Genomic DNA, 17,582 nt, shown 5'->3' with positions numbered 1-17,582 from the left:
CAGAAATGGATAGTGTGAAGGAATTTGTAAGTTTTTGTAGACATGGTTAAGAATAAAAGTAGTTTAGAAGTAGATTATTCATAGCAGTGAACTAGTAAAATCACTTTCTTATGCTAAAATGTACCATTTGAAACACACTGATATTTTATTCCAAGCATTTTTGTAACCATATTTTTTTTCTAATTAGCAGGTACACAGTCAGCAACTGAAGAATGTCATCATAATTCTGTAAACGCAGAGGAGCCTCAAAATAGGTGATTGCTAGTTCAGCATGTTTTAATGATCTACAAAACCTTAATTCCTACATTTGATAAATATTCTATTTTTCTTTTGTGAAGCTTCCATGTTTATTTTTATTTTCTTAACTTCTAACTCTGTTTGTGTACCAAAATCAACACTGGTTGAGGTCTCATATATATAACCATGCATGACATTTTGGAAGGAATTAGGTGTAATTTCTATAAAGTTATAGCATTGTTAGCAACAGGCTACTGGAGTGCTTGTAGTGTAGCCTGTTGCTTTCAGCAGGACCACTGCTAACATGTCATTAGATGGCGACGCTGCAGCTTTCCTGGGCAGTCTTCTCTGCTGTACTACCCTTCGGTGATTTCTATTTTTTTTTTCCCCTGATGTCCAAACCAAATCTTCCAATGTGCAGTTTGTTTACCATTCCTCTTTGTGTATCATCTGGCGCTTAAAAAACCAGCCCCAACACAAATGGAAACAACTAAAAAAACACCCCAACTCCATCACTTCTGTGCTCTCTTTCACCTATTTGATCACCCTGTAGCATCCTTTCTACTGAACTAAACAAGTTCCGTGTCTTCCAGCTTTTTCCTTGTAGGCCATGTGCTTTAGTCCCTGACTTTAATTGCTCCACATCTCCCTAGAGATAGTTTCAATTTTTCCACATGTCCCTAGGAAAGGGAGTGTTGGGAAGCCAAAACTGGACAAGCTGCTGCAGGTTTGGCCTCACCAGCACCAACCAAAGGATAACAGACTTGTCAAGCCCAGTGGCTTCTGATGTACCCCAGAACGTCTTTAGTCTTATTTACAGGGAAATAGCAGCACTTACTTCACTGCTTTCTAAGAATTTTCTGTATTCTGGTTGAAGAGCTCAAAAGCAAAATACTTCTTGAGATTGGAAGGGAAGCGTTTTCAATTTCTTGACACAAGTTGTCAGACAGTTAAATAGAATAGTTTATTAATCTCCTAATTATATACTGAAGCAGCATTTTTGAGTAATCAGCAGCCATGGAGTAGGAACTGAAAGGCAGCAAGATATTTATTGTCTTGTCTTCACAGTTATTTAAAAACATTGTGGTGTAGCTTTTAATGCCTTTATTTTATGGCCTTTTTTTCAAGTGAAGATAACCAGGACAAGAGAGAGGATGATGCGCTGGCCAAGTGGGTTGCAGATCCTGCAAATACAGCATGGATGGAAAGTAAGTAGCAGTGAGCACCCAAGTACAACTATAGAAGAAGGTCCATTTTAAGTTGTGATCAACAGTATGTGTGTAACTATATGCACATGTATATTTTATAGGAATGTCCATGTTCACTTTTATTGTATTTTTTCAGATATGTTCCAGAACCTTGTTATACCGGTTAAAACATTCAACAGTATAATAAAATTGTGTATTTTAGAATAAAACGAGCATTCACTTTTCCATGGAGTGCTTGTTGGAGTCTGTGGAATCATTTGTCACTGCCTTAAGAAAATCATATGGCTCCATCGATATGTGTGTAGTGGAAACTTGCTCCAGTTCAGAGTCTGCTCTGTGGCTGTGTATGAAATTGTTCTTCTCATGCCGTAATTGGCAAATAAGTTCTTGGAGAAGGTGGAAGGGAAGGAATTGCCACTTTTTCCTGGTGTGTGCTTTTGGCTGACAGCTGCATTTCAAACCAGAAGAGAGACCCTGTGGTTTGAGGACAGGTTATCCTGCCTGTTCTCAGCTATTCCCACTGGACTGAAGGTTTGTTTTATGTGTCACTTGAAGTGACAAGAATTTGCATCCTCATTCTGCTCCTTAATGTACTATAATGATCATTACATTATTTAGCTGTGGTTCTTGTTAAAAATGTGTATTACAACTTCTCTATGGCCATTTACTAAAGCAATGAGCAGCCCTCAACAAACACAGAACATAATGTAATGCTGTAAAAAGGAGAGAGAAATGTTGGCTGCTGAAGTGGATTTGTTTTCAGGCTACCAAAGGTCACCATAACCAATGCAGATAAAACTGTGTGAAATTTCACAAATACCTTCTACTGATTTTGTGCATTATTTTATTATGTGACTGATGATTAGATGTACTAGCAAAATGCTAGTGGAGAATGAATTATATTTCCATCATATTCCTATATGCCAATATAAGCAAAATTCTTTAGAATAGAATAGAGTATTTCAGTTAGAAGGGACCTACAGTGACCATCCAGTCCAACTGCCTGACCACTTCGGGGCTGACCAAAAGCTAGAGCTGTTATTAATGGTTGAAATGCCTCTTAAACACTGTTATTCCCATTCAAATTTTAGGGATTTCCTAATTTGTTTTTTTTTTGTTGTTGGTTTTGTTTCTGTTTTGCTTTTAGACCCAGATGAAGTAATTTACGATGATGTGCCAAGAGAAAATTCAGACTCTGAACCAGGTTTGAGGTCTTTGTAATACAGTCCATGTTAAAAGCAATGTATTATGGAATTATGTGCATGTATACTGGATGGATATATTTATTAAGTACCTAAAATATATGTAAATGGAATTAATATTGTGTCAATAATCAGTAGGTCTAACAAAGTTCAGATTTAAACTAACTCTTGGAAGACTTGCATCTACTTGTCACGACTCTGAGGGCTGTAGGTGTTTGATACTGAAGTTGTTAATGATTCAAGAAAATACTTAAGCTCTCTTGTGTGAAAACCGCATTTATCTTTAAAGCTATAACATTTTCATTTCTTGTCTGTAGTGGTGTTCAAGTGAGGTGTTTTACAAATTATTACTGAGATTTATGTATTTTTTAAAATTTGTAAGTGTTATGTTACTTTCATGACTTGAAAGTGTTTCCTACTGGAAGGTCCCTCAGTGGACTGTGTTGCTCTGGGCAGGGACATCTTTGCACTGTCACTGCTCATTTAGGACACGTACACCAAGGCCAGGAGGCTGAGCTGGGGAGGGGTATGGGATGTGGAGCAAAGCTCTACTGAGCATCTCAATCAGAATTTACAGCTTAACCCTGAAGATGTTACTTAAAATTTTGACTTTCCATTTGTCCCCAAAGACATTGTAAGGTTCTGAGAAAATAGGTAGTGAGGGAAACTTCATCTTTGTATGTTCATGGTCTTGAAGTTTATTAATTGTATATTTTGTCAGGAAGATACAACTATTCCAAAAAAGTCACAGTAAGAGTTCAGTCTACATTAGCACATGGACAAGATACATTCACCAAATCACTGGGTAAATTCTGCCCCCATAGTGGCATTGCAGAAGTTTGACTTTTATATAAGTCTTATTTTGATTTAATATGATGGTTCTCTTAAATCATTCATTGTGCTAGATTACTACTAAATTGTCTTCTTCAGTAAGTGTATTTTAAGAGCAGTCTTGATGTGCATGGAAGTTTAAAAAAATTCTTAAAATTTGCTTATTCCTAGTTAGAGGAGATTCCTCAAGGATTTAATTACTGTTCATATTAAAATATTATTGGTCAAAATGTAGTATTTCAATCACAGAATCTAGGGTTTAGATGGATGTGTAAAATATGTCAGCTTTTCAAGTACAATTTTTCTCAATTTAAATAAACTTCAATCTTAAAATTAAAAGCACAACTTTCGTTTAGTGAATATAATATCAGACAGTTTTAAATACTGCATTATAACCTCTGACAATAGGGATCCCTGGCAGAAGTGTCCATACTTCTCTACTTGTAGTAGACAAACGATGCTTCATGTAGAGTGGATGCCCGTTTCCTGATACGGAGTTGGCACTAAGAATTTTCCATTCTGTTCTGAGTGTGTTTGTTGTACTTGACATCTGTGCTAACAAAAAGACCCGTGTCTTTAACAGGTTATATTTTGGTCAGCCTTTGCAAAATAGCATTCTATATCTTGAAAAAGTTAATAGTTCATGCTCTTAGACTAGATTATGTGTAAGGTAACCTGCAGATATGCAAGAGTGCTAGTGACTGGTAGAGTTGCAAGAACGATGAGTCATAAAATATCATAGTGGCTGCTTTGGTCTGATCTTGTTGATCAATGAAATATTGGATTTAATTCACATTTTAAAATGTGTGTATAAAAGTCTATATAGTTCTGTTATAGTACACCCTGAACAAGTTTTTTAGTGTTTAAACAAACAAATTTCAGTGTAGCTTTTTAATTTTTGTTTAATTCTTGCAGAGGAAATGATTTATGATGATGTTGAAAATGGTGATGATGGTGGAAACAGCTCGCTGGAGTATGGGTGGAGTTCAAGTGAGTTTGAAAGCTATGAAGAACAGAGTGATTCTGAGGGTAAAAATGGAATTCCCAGCTCCTTTTTGCGAGGCAACCACAAGAGACATGTATGTATCCCACAGCGCTGCTCAGCCATTGATGTTATTCTGATTTCCAGCACTTGCCTTTTTCACCTGTATTTCCCTTCTCAATCCAGTTTCAAATGCCAACAGCATCTTTTTAAAGGAGACATGAATCAGTGTGGGAGTGACAGTCTGCAGCGAAATGTAACAGGGAAAAGAAAAGATGAAACTATTAAACAGAAGCTCCTTAGAAAAAGGAAAAAAACCTGAAATTGGATAAAAGTGAGATTAAAAATGAGATTATTTTTGCTTGTGTGCAGTTCCTCACCTTTTCTTCTTTTGCAGCTGCTGGATAGTGTAAGTGATAAATGAGTGTGGAAAATAATGTGAAGCACAAATAGGGGTAAGCCTGACAGGACTTGAAGTTTTGGGATGCTTTAGGTGCTCAAAAGTCACAAAATTTTCACCAGTGTTCCCTACCTTTCTGTCTCAGATCTGTATTACTTTGATTATTAGAAGGTGACTGAGCTTAAGACCCCCACCACCACCACCCACCCCACCCCCCAGAGTGAAAGCTTTTTGTGATCAAAGAGAAGCCCGTACATTTATTAAGAAGAGAGGTGGCATGATTAAAGTGATCCATCTGTGACATGCCTCTAGTGTAGTATCTTTGGCCGCATCTGTGCTGCAGGAGGGAGGAAGACACTGATGGCATGGGTGCCTGTCCGTGCTGCATCTGTCTGATTGCAGATCGGGAGGAGCCCCAGACTCCCATGCTCTTGCTGCTTTGCCTTCTCTCCTTCTGCACTCGTGCCTCTTCTGTGAGAGGGAAATCTTGCCTGGGACCTGGGCAGCCTCCCACTGCCAGTTCCCTGCTCTGAGTGCTTTGGAGGATGGGGGTGCAGGGCACAGTGGGGGACAGGGAGGGCTGGGCTCAGTGCCCAGAGCACTGCAAAATCCTCATGACTGGTGTGTCCTGGCTAGGGATAGATGCCCAAAAGCCACTTCACAGCTGCGTTCTGTTGGCTGCTCCAGCACCCCATGGCTGGAGAATGTAGGGGTAGTGGCCAGGGTGTTCTTCCATGGGACCCTTACTTTCATTTTGCAGGTTTCTTACCCTGATAGGAATAAAAGCCTCACTGTGTTTCCCTCCAGTATACATTATTTGCTCTCCCCCCACATCCGCCCTTTGGAAACTGGGAAGTGAGCAATTAATTGCAAGACCTGAGCGTACCCAAATCAGCACTTTGTAAGCTGAGTGCTTATCCTCTGGTTTTGTCCTGGCTAGAACAAGTTTAAGCTATTGCAGCTGTTTATTTCTTGAGGGTGTTTTTTTGGTTGGGTGGTTTTTTTCTCTTTTTTTTTTTAAAATAACTTTGGAAGAGACTCGGAGATGACGTTGCATGTGAGTCTTAACATGGTTGCTGGGTTTTGTGTTTTTGGGTTTGGTTTTTTTTTCTTTTTTAATATCTTTTCCTCTTTTCTGTAGCTTCAGATTTGGCTGTAGTCATAGGAATCCATTTACACATGTGCACAAAACAAGGTTTCCATTTTTAAGTGCTTATAAGTATACTTTGATCTGTCACAGGAAATTGTTGGCAGTGGGTTCAGAGGGATGGTGCCAGGATCAGGCACAAAGTGTCTGAGCAAGAGACCGAGGAGTGGTGGGACAAGAGCGGTGTGCTCTGGGGCACTGCCCTGAAGCTGGCTTTTCCAGGCTTGTGACAAAAGGTTTTGAGGACTGCCTTATGAGCATGGGGGTGAGGAGCCCAGGGACACATTATCTGGTGAATGGAGAGGCTGCTGCACCTGGATGGGTTACTGGGAGGTGGAAAAGTTGGGGAACTAGAGAAGGTGTTTGGCAGAGAACGAGGAAAGACAGAAACTTTAGGATTGCTGAAATAAAAAACCCAACCAAACAAAAACCCCATACCCTAACCAAACAATACAAAAAAATCCCAACCCTCCCTGCACTGGCGCTCCAACACATGCAGAAACCACTCAACTTTATACCTTTTTCTGTCCCCATTCCTTGCACTAATTCTCCCTTCTCAGGTCTTGTGGTGGATGCTATAATAACATATATAGCCTTTCAGAGACTGTGAGGGCCTTGCTTGGCTTATTATTTTTAGTGCGCATAGAAAAGCATGGGAAGGTTTGAGGTGGGTTTTTTAATTTTAAGTGCTGGTATGACTTTCCACGAAGTCACTTTTTCATTATGACTCTTGATTATTATTATTATTGTTTGTTTAAGATTGAAGGGGTTTGTGGTATTAAATATTTCTAGTCTACGAACCAGATGCTGTTCTTAATTATACTGTTGTAATGCCAGAAACATCATGTTGGAAGTAATCACATCCTGACCCAGCCTAGTGGAGCTAAATCCTGGACCTGTCCCTTTGTTTTTAACTCAGTAGGCCTTCTCTTTTCTGATGCTTTTATCTCTTGCCAAATAACTGTTGACATCCAGCTAAGGGGTTTTGCATTGGACTTCTATTGTAGGGTGCACCAAACATTTTCTTCTTCTTTTTTTTTTTTTTTTTTTTCTGGTTACATTTAAACTGTTTCATCTGGCTTGCTCAAAATGTTTAACAAATGTTCATTAGTATCCCAAAGCATTTCTCTGCGATAGTTTCCTTACCTTGCAAATGGATATATTTATGTACAAGATGGTTATGCCCATAGCCATACAATAAGGCTATGACAGATGCACTTGGAAATTACAAGACACTGCATCCTCCCCTGTTAGTGTCTCCTTACCTGACTTGCTGCCACTGTCAGTCTCCATCTTTTCAGGTGCCAGTAACCTCCACAGGTTCTTCAGAATTTCAGAATTCTTCCGATTCTCTGTTTTGAAGGATAGTCAGAAATACACTCACTAGGGTTTGTGCTGCAATGAATGATGCTTGTGGTTAAAGCTGATGCATTGTTTCCATATGGTTTATAAGAGATATGCACAATGTAGTTAATACACAGTTAGCTTAGCCTAAGCAGCTTTGCCCCTCTCTTTACGTAGTTGCTGGTGTAGCAGAAAGTCACCTAGCTGAATTTCAGAAAGTTCAGCGATGCACAGGAGTGATGGTCTAGTTGTCAGGTTGGAGCTTCCTTAAATGATAATTTTCCTTCAGTTGTCTGTGTATCAGTAGGCAGATGGGGCAGCATGCATGATATACGTGAGTACTTTAGCATGAAGTCTGCACTACAGGCTTTTTGAAAAGATTATGTCTTTTTATACACTGTAGCTTTCTCATGACCTAACGCGTTTAAAGGAGCATTATGAAAAAAAGATGAAAGATTTGATGGCAAACACTGTGGGAGCAGTAGAGATTCAGCAACTAAAGCAAAAACATGAGCTGAAGGTAGTGTAGTTGATTTTTGTAACTAGCTACATTTAAATATTGCTTTTCCAACACAGACAATGTTGTCTTTTTCTTTGAAAAATAACTTGAAAAAGCAGACAATAATTTGTATGAAATGAATTCTAAATGTGCTGGATTATTACTGTGCAGTTTGTCTTAAAATTACTTTGTCAAAAACCTTTCTCATGCTTATTTTTAATGGTAATCATTTCAGAAGATGAGACAGGGCATTGTTCTTCACTGCTGACTGGTGCCCTTACCCAGAGTGTGAGCCAGGCATCTGGCCCCGGCACCTGTTTGAGACCCAGGCGAGCTCCACAGGGCTAGCCTGACCCTGGCTCTCCAGTCACACAGCATCAAACTGCGGGACTCAGAATCTCCCTGCTCTCCATTCTGAATGGAGCCAGTATGAAAAGGCTGGGGGTTTGCTAAAAGCTTTGGCTCAAACCAAGAAATTGCCTGATTGCAGCAAGACAGCTTTGTTTGTGTTCTGATGTCACTGATGATGTCAGCACAGCTCTGACTGTAGGTGGGGAATTTTTGCCATGGTGATGTTTTGGGAAAGGAAAAGTACAGAGCAGTTTTTAATAAACATTTCCTAGCAAAACAACACTTCATTTTTATTTTTTTGCATGCATTTCTTTTTGCTGTAGTAGTGTACTGTAAGATTATGCAATTCTTAATTCAATCCACTTATTTCTTCAATTAATGAAATTATTGTAATATTTTCTGAAAAACAGTGTTTATTTAACAATATAGTTAATATAGAACTGATTCTAGGGGATTTCCTTAGGTCAGAAATACTGTGGCAAAATTAGTGGGACGTTGGAAGATGGGCAAGAACCCTGACTATCAATGACCTGTTTGTAGTATTTGTTATATAATGTAAAGCTGAGCATCTGACACTACTTTGAGATCAGATATTTGATGCAGAAGGGTTCTTAAGCATTTTGCTATTTAGGTTTGCATATGATATTGTCATGAAGTAAGTCCTTTTCTCCAGGCCTGATTTTTATCAAGAAAGAGTACAGGTGCTCGCATCTGAGCTTTGATGGATCTGTGTACTTACTATATATTCCCTTGACTTTGGGCTATATTTATAGCCTAAACTACTTGACAGTGTTCTTTTTAAAGATATTTTTATCAAAAGCATTCTGTATGGTATGGTCAAATATGTACCTATTATGCACTGAACATGTAGACTGTATTATTTATTTTACAGATGCAAAAGCTTATGAGAGCTGCTAGAGAAGGTACCAAAGATGGACTCGAAAAGACAAAAGCAGCTGTGAAAAAGGGTCGTTCTTTCATTAGAACAAAATCTTTTATTTCTCAAGGTATGTGCCAATTCTACTGTGTGTATTACTCTGTCTCATTGTTTCTGAGACAGGAAGTGAATGGACTGGCAGGTTTTTGTACTGGGAACTGAGTACTGAATGCATTAAATCAGCTTTATATCTATAAAGTATGATATACTACTCAGTTCAGATGACAGTATGGTCAATGGATCCTGAGTAGTTTTAGGTTTGGGGGAAGAACCTGAGTGACTTGAGAAGCCTGAGGACCACAGAGGAAGGTCCACTTAACAACAACAAATCCCATCAAACAGTGTCATAGATCCTATCTAGTATTTGCTATATGGAAGTATGGAAATTATTTTAAGTTACTAGGTCTGTCCAGTTCCCTCCGTTGAGTAACTCCTGCATGTCAGGAAAGTCTGCTGTTATGATATGGTTCTCAGTGGAGTGAAAGTTGACTATTCAAAAAATTTGTGGTGGCCAAGGGATAACAAACGCTTTCTGTACTTCAGAGTGGAAGTAGGGGAAGAAACTTCTGCTTTATTACACTTTGTGGATTTTTGTTGAAAGCTGAGATTGAATTGGGAAAAAAAAGTGGTGTAAAATCAAAAACCTAAAAGTATTAGTGTTCTTTCTTTAGTTAAGAACACATGCCAACCCTGTGTCATGAGCCTCACCAGCAGCAGTCCACAGTTAATTTTTGCAAGAGGCAGGGAGCAGTAACTGAATACAAACTCATTTCTTCTTCAGGATAAGTCTGAAAGATAGTATGTCTGCTCAAGTTTCTGCCCTACTAGTTGAATGGTTTTAACATCAGAGCTTATAAAACTACAGTTTTAGGAAGCTAAAACCACAAGAATGGAGCGAGACATTTTTAGTGAGTGAGCTAACATAAAGCTGCACCCTATCTCTAATGTCCAGGACACATCCTACATCCCTGTCATGGCCTCCAGCTGCTTCTGAATTTACCTAATAAATACCTAAGAAAATAGAAAGCTACTTGCACAGTGTTGCAGTGAACCTGGCATTCCTCCTTCCATTTCTAGAGGTTAGGTAGGAGACACAGCATATCTGTGGACAGTTTAATCCTTTAGCTACTTACCAAATCAGCAGGGAGCTAGTGACAAATTTGTCGAATAAAGTAATTAATTCCTCCCAGCCAACAGATCTGCTTCTTTTACTTCCCTTTTTCTTCTAAGACACAGTTTCGCATACTGTTCTTTATCTCTCCTTTGCTCACGTCTCCTTGTTTGGCCGGCTGCATACTGCCACCTATCACTACACTTTGGTGGTGCTTTTTGCAGAAAATTGGTGCCTAGGGAGCAATGCAGAATCCCATACTCTCATTTGTGATGAAAGTCAACATTTCGGTACATTTCACAACTTACTTAGTTCGCTTATGGAAGAGTATATGGATTTTTTCAGGCTGGATCGTATTATGGGTATGTTTAATTTCTTCCCAAAGGTCATTTATTTTGAAACTGCTGGCCCTGGAGCTGCAGTGTTTTAACCCTAGTTGTCATGTCCTGCACTCTGGGCAGCCCTGTTCTCCTGGCTGCAGAGAGGCATTAGAGATCAAGCACGAGATGCATAAGTTATCTCCTGCTGTGTGGATTTGGGGATTTTGAGGTATATTTGAGAGATGTTCTGTATTGGAGCGCCTATTGGTGGTGGTATGTGTGATTTCACAGGTGATAACAGAAGTGCTGGGAAATTTCTTTTGTTTGGTAAGTGAAAATAAGACTGCTGTGTAATTACTGTGCTTGGATGATAGGATCTTTGTGGGTTTTTTGGGGTTTTTTTTTCTTTCTTTCAAGCTACATGTTGTAAAAGTTGACATTTTGGTTATTCAATTATTTGTAGATCATAGATCATCATGTCTGGAAGAGGAGGAGCTAAATTTATTTATTGATGTGGACTGTATGCACACAGAAGCAATTATGACTCCTATGCCTGAAGGATTATCACAGCAGCAGGTAGTAGGCTTTTGGAAATATGGTCTTGTGCCTCTTTTTCCTCCCTTTCTGCTCTACATCAATGGCTTGCAGGTGCCTTGCTTTTCAAACATATTGGTGGTTAACATAAATTAAGTGGACATCGAATTCAGAACTGAATAAGTAGTTTTTTGAAAATTGATATATGCATATAGTTACATCAGTCCCGATTTCAGCCAGAGATGCCAAAGGCTGGTTTGCATTATAATATTACCTTTAAAATTATATTGTTTCACTACCTGAATGCTTACACTAAATGTGATTGTTCTGAGTGAAAAGAAGAGTTTAAGCATTTTTAGTGAGTCAGAAGATATTGCTCCAGGTGCTCCGGGATTTCTATTTTAAATGTAGAGAATATCCTGTATGCTGTCTGAATCTTAAGGTCTCTCCTGATTAAAAAAACCCCAAACAACAAACACAACCAAAAAGCCAGCAAAACCCCAGCTTGTCCCCAATAAAGTCAAGTCTATAGAAGAGTATATTTTGCTGTTCTGCACCTCAAACTCTGTAGTCACTGTGGAAACCGTGTCAAAAATCACTGAAATCATAATAAGTTAGAAATTTTTGGCTGAAATTAAATCCTGTGAAATCATGTTGCTGTATTGTTATGACAAGTAGTAACCATATGAGAATTTTTAGCTTCTTACTGTGTCAAGTCATGAGCTGGACAATACCTTCAGAAAATGAACAAAAAACAAAACAAAACAAAGGGGAGTTGAGGAGAGTGGATTAAGTGTTTTGGTTTGCTTGGTGAGGTTTATTTTTCTGATGTGTTTAGCACAGGGAAGTGCTAATCTTGTAACAATGCAACTACCAAACCATGTTATGTTACTGTAAGATCTTATGATAATGTAAGATCTCAGCATCAGTCTGTGTTTTCTTTCTTTCCAAATAGGAGTTTGAGAGTTTCACTGGGGGTTTTTGGGCAGCAAAAGGAAGGCTGTGAAAACATACGGGTCTGCTGCTTGATGGGGCAGGGACCTAGTGACAAAGGGCACTGAAAAGACTGAGGTATTCAGTGCCACCTTTGCTTCAGCTTTTACTGGTGAGGTTTGTCCTCAGGCCTCTGAAGCCCCTGAGCCTAGAGGCAGGTCCTGCTGGAGTGAAGCATTACCTAACAGTTAAGGGGTACTGAGGGCCAGCTGGACATATAGGTATCCCTGGGACCAGATGGGGTGGATTTAAGGGTGCTGAGTGTAGGGACTTTTTGCGTTGTTAAAGATCACAGTGATCAGAAGACTGGAAAAAAGTAAATGTCATACTGTCACCCGCAAGAAGGAGGATCCAGGCTGGCCTCATCTTGGTCCCTGCAAAGGTGATGGAGCAAATGCTCCTGGGAGCTATTTCTGGGTTTAGGACTGGAGTGTGATTGGCAACAGTCCGCAATAGATTGACCGGTGTCCTTTTGTGCCTGACCAGCTTGAGTCCCTTTGAGATGACTGGTTTGTGGACAGAGAAGAACTGAGGATGTCATTTACCATTACTTTAGCCAGGCTTTCAGCAGCCTCCCAAAGTACCCTTGTAGCCATATAGGCGAGATATAATTTGTATGGGTGGACTAGAAGTGGGTAGAAAACAGGCGAGGGCACCGTGCTCAGAAGGTGGTAGTCCATGGTGCAAAGTCCAGCAGGTGGCTCATGTTAGTGGCTTCCCTCAGGAGGGGATACAAGGCCCATGGCGTTTAACGCCTTTACTAACAATCTGGATACCAGCTGTGATACCAAGTTGGAGGGGTGCAGCAGGCCATGTGTGGGAGGATGGGGCTGCTTGGTCAGCGTGGCTTTGGTGGGGTGAGGTTGGTGGAAAATCTTGAATATCTCAACCGAGGCCAACACGAGTCCTGGCTCTGGGGTGGAGTAACCCTGTGCCACGGCACAGACTGGGGGCCAGCAGCCTGCACAGCAGCCTTGGGCATCCCAGCTGGGGAGGGTGAGGGCCAGAAGGCCCTTCGAAGCCGGGCTGCTGTACCATCAAGCTGACTTCATGACTGTGCGTGTTTTAGACAGCAGGTGGCACGGTAGCTTTTGTTTAAAAGCTGGTGCCTGGTAAACGCGATGTCCCGGGTGGGGTCTCAGTCAAGATAGCTTTTGCTTCTGAATTCTTAACGAGATCGTTGTATGCTACTGTTACTAGCGAAAACAGGAATATGAATGTAAGACTTGCACGAGAGCCTCTTGTAAGTTGTGCGTATCTATTGTAATAACCTGTAGGCACTATTAAGTATATATTTGTGTATTCTAGAGCCTGAACAAAACATTTTCTACAGACATTTATTCTTTTCAGAAGAATGAACTGTGACTAAAAGTAGAGTTAATGTCCTTTACATCAGAGCAGCTGATATATTGTACCAAATAAGACACTGCTAAATCCACTCTAAACACAAATTAGAGACAACTAATTCTACCATGTATATCCTTAAGCAAGGCCTCAGATAATTTTGAAGTCTTCCTTTGAAATTCCAGTACTTGAAAGAAAATCCTCAGATAACCTGCACCTAATTTAATAATGCAAAATACAAGTGTGGAGAGTTAAAGACAGCCGTGGCAGAGGAGGCAGGAGGCTCTAGGGATCAGGAGCAGAGAGAAGCAAGTCTGAAAAGTGAGTTTCATGGTCATTTAGAATAGCTTAAAATAGCACAAGAAGCAGTTTTGCCTTCCCAAGTAGCTGTGGCAAGTGGTTTGATCCTGCCCTTATGCTATCATCTCCCTCACAGTCACACTTTTGAAAGCCCTGGGATAAGATGGATTAGGAAATGGATTTGGATGAAAACAAATCCTTAAAACCAGCAAAACATCTAATCAATAACAGTAAGAAGTTCAAATCTTAAGCCAGACAGATTCCTCAGTCCTTTCTCTCATGTCACCTACACATGCACACAAAGTACATTTCAGCTGAATTACAGAAGCAAGAGGTAGAGAAGGAGGTGTGATAAATAACCTGAAGTTCGTAAACACGAAAATACGGTAGCATTTCCTGAAGCTCTTACAACTCTCTCAATAGGTCTAAATATAGATTAGGTGGGGTTTTCACTTAGGCATGGTAAGGCTCAAAAAAGAATGTTGACTTAGTTAGGTACTTTCTTAGTGGTACAGTTTATGGCCTTACCTTAAAAAGGCAATTAAAGTTTTCTTGTTTGTCCTTCAGGTTGCTCTGAATAAATTTATAAAATATATTAAAATATAGAAAATGAATCTTGAAAGCTGATTTTGAAAACTGGTTACCTGATTTGTTGCAGTAATTCACCAAACTAGCCAACATCTTTTTATACCTATTATTATTCATATTAATGCCTAAATATATACATCTAAAATGAAAAGGTTAGTTTCAAAAGTAAAGCTTGGAAATGCAAGTCAGCAGTGATTATTGATACAGCTACAATAACTGTTGTGATCTTTAAAACATGAAAAGTAATAGTAAATTACTTTTGAAAAGGTATGGTATTATTTTATTGCAGTTCCAACATTGAAATTGCTTTGTGTTTCTTGTGTTTTATTAACATGAGAATTTTATCATCAGCATTCCCAGCTATGATGAACGTGTTAACCTGATTAGAGCTTTAGACAAAACTTTGTTTCTTCAACAGGTTGTGAGAAGGTATATTTTGGGCTCTGTAGTTGACAGTGAGAAGAATTATGTGGATGCTCTCAAAAGAATCCTGGAGGTACCCTAATATCTTTTGTATTTTGTTATTTTGAAATTTGAAAAATAATCGAATTTTTAAAGAATCTGTAGTATGACTGACATAGATTTTGCTACAGAAGCTACATTTCTGCTTCATGTCAAATGTTTAGAGATTTTGTGTGTATATATTGTTACATACATTGTTCTTTTTCTGTTTGTAGAAGATGCTTTTTTGTTTGTTTGTTTAAATCTATTTATGCTTTTTTTTTCCCCACAGCAATATGAGAAGCCCCTTTCAGATATGGAGCCAAAATTATTGAGCGAAAGAAAACTTAAAATGGTCTTTTATCGTATTAAGGAAATTCTTCAGTGCCATTCAATGTTTCAGATTGCGCTGGCGAGCCGTGTATCTGAGTGGGACTCTGTTGAAATGATTGGTGATGTCTTTGTTGCTTCAGTAAGCAAATGCATCTAAACAGATAATCTGTTTCCATTTTAGGCTTGTTATTCCATTTCCATATCTTTCTGTCTAACTTGGCCGCTTTATTCCCATATTCTCCAATGCCTGTGGCAACTGTCAGAGTGCATATGTACCATCTTGGTAAGGAAACTGACACCAACACATCTTTGGACTGGTTGGCAGATATGAAAGGATTGTGGGCAAAATTTTCAGGCTTTGATCAAGTTTTCAGACATCTAAATAAACAGTTCCTTTTTCTGAGAAGATAGAAATTCACAAACCCACCAAAATTAAGGAGAGACTGAGGCTCAGTGTCTCTCAAAAGGCAGGTAGTCGTTATGTCTGCTGGGAGTAGAAGAAAACACAGTAGGTGATGTCCTGAATTCCTGGGTTTTAACTGAGCCTAGTGCACAGGCAAAGAGTATTTGTAAAACACTATACCACCCTTAGTGGAATTCACCCAGCAAAGGACTGAACTAGCCACTGCTTTAAATTGGAGAAAACAAGAAGTGACCTTGGTTGATAGAAAGGCATAGTTCCCACCACAAATGTGTGGATGGAAAAGGCTGCCTACCTGCTGCTTTTAGTGCTTTTTTCTGTTGCCACCCAGCTGCTAGAAATCACCACCTTTTCAGGCCTGCTGTAAGAGCGCTGGGACCTGTGTCTCTGAGTACTTTGACCCCATTTCAGTCAAAATGGAATGGTTACTAAAGATTTGCTGTTTAAAGCAAACCTGTCTTGTTTTGATTGAAGTTAGTTATGTAGTGTTAATGAGACCAGCTCTGCAGAAGAGAGGGATAAAATTACTAAGAGGGCAACTGTCTTACCCTTCACATAGCTGTTTGCAGACCACACAATCTGTGTTCTTGGTAAACCCCTACCAGCTGAAGATGGGGCATGAATGCCCTTGGACTTTGCTGGTTCAGCAAATCTGGAAGATAGGCAGCAATGAGGTGAAAGAAGGTTCTGGTGAGGTGGGTGTCAGCCTCTTTTCCGAAGTAACAAGCAATAGGATGAAAGAAATGGCCTCAAGTTGTACCAGGGGAGGTTTAGATTTGATATTTGGGAATAATTTTTTCACTTAAAAGGGGGTCAAGCGTTGGAACAGGCTGCACAGGGAAGCGGTGGAGTCACCATCCTGGAAGTATTTAAAAAAAATATAGATGTGGCACTTAGGGACATGGTTTAGTGGTGGGCTTGATGGTGTTGGGTTAATAGCTTTACTCTGTGATCTTAAAGATCTCTTCCAGCCTAAATGATTCTATGATCCTATGGTGAGGGGATCCCAGTACCTGCTTTGAATCTCAGTGGATGCCCTTCGATTGCCCATAGTCGTCAGGGCTTTACCCTAGTGTTGTGGCCAAGATAAATCGATTTCTCTAAATTTACATTTTGTAATTCACAGCCATTACATCTTTAGGTTTTCAACCTGTCTTTTACAGAAAGATTATTTTGGACATCACCAGGATTTCTGTAGATTCAGCACTAGGCCAAGCCAAAGCCCTTGGCTCCGAGCAAGGAGAGTCCTCAACAGTCAGAGGTCTAGATAGTTATGCTTTCAGATATCTTTTCTATTTATAGTTAAGGTTTACCCTTTCATCCTTACAGTTTTCTAAATCGATGGTATTGGATGCGTACAGCGAATATGTAAACAACTTCAGTACAGCAGTAGGGATTCTCAAGAAAACATGTGCCACCAAACCTGCCTTTTTAGACTTCTTAAAGGTGAGTTTGTTCAATCCTCGAACAGCTGGGCATATGATATAAATAAGTTAGTATAAGTTGTAAGTTAGGAGTAAATTTGATTGCTGTATATTGTGTGACTTTTTATGGACTTTGGTTTTACGTTTTATGGGTTTGGCACAAAAAATCCCCAGCGAATTCATCTTCCACTACTCTATTTTCAAAATAGTAACACAACGTTAGATCTAGGATTTATTTTGAAGTACAGAGTAGTTTTGTTGTTGTTCAGATCAGATTACTGGTGTTTGCATGACTGTACCTGGCAAAACATTGAGATTCTTTCATATCAGATGAGCTTCAAATAATCATTCACCATGTGAGGCTTTGTCTTATTTGGGATTTATTTTACTTTTGACTTCTTTATTGTGCAAAGTAGTGTAACTAGACTTCCATTCCACAACAATTTCCTAGTATTTTGAAAATCGTGTTTCTAATTTGGGGTTGAAATTGAAAATTTTTGTGCAGAATGCGTACTACCCTGATGAATATGATGCTTCTGATGATGTGCATGGAGAGCTTGGTACATGCAGTAGAAGTGCTGTGAATCCCTAGGGAATGATACCTCACAGAGGGTACACAAAATTTGTTGCAATGC

The 17,582-nt window shown here is 39.4% G+C and overlaps 1 protein-coding gene across 4 annotated transcripts in view; it reads left to right on the top strand.

The window, feature by feature from the left end:
• The window catches only part of ARHGEF10 (Rho guanine nucleotide exchange factor 10), a 117,139-nt gene that overhangs the window by 32,584 nt on the left and 66,973 nt on the right, over positions 1-17,582 (top strand). For 2 of the 4 annotated variants that reach the window (XM_056343943.1, XM_056343944.1), the window contains exons 5-14: positions 188-254; positions 1,366-1,445; positions 2,593-2,649; positions 4,394-4,557; positions 7,755-7,871; positions 9,094-9,208; positions 11,033-11,145; positions 14,747-14,824; positions 15,062-15,241; positions 16,853-16,969. In XM_056343943.1, coding sequence (XP_056199918.1) covers positions 188-254; positions 1,366-1,445; positions 2,593-2,649; positions 4,394-4,557; positions 7,755-7,871; positions 9,094-9,208; positions 11,033-11,145; positions 14,747-14,824; positions 15,062-15,241; positions 16,853-16,969 — 1,088 coding nt within the window. The remainder of the gene's footprint in view (positions 1-187; positions 255-1,365; positions 1,446-2,592; positions 2,650-4,393; positions 4,558-7,754; positions 7,872-9,093; positions 9,209-11,032; positions 11,146-14,746; positions 14,825-15,061; positions 15,242-16,852; positions 16,970-17,582) is intronic. The other 2 variants (XM_056343945.1, XM_056343946.1) reach the window with 2 other exon arrangements.

This window comes from Falco biarmicus, chromosome 6, assembly GCF_023638135.1.
Source record: "Falco biarmicus isolate bFalBia1 chromosome 6, bFalBia1.pri, whole genome shotgun sequence".
In the NCBI taxonomy this organism is placed as follows: domain Eukaryota; kingdom Metazoa; phylum Chordata; class Aves; order Falconiformes; family Falconidae; genus Falco; species Falco biarmicus.
This window is presented reverse-complemented; position numbering and strand designations above follow the sequence as displayed.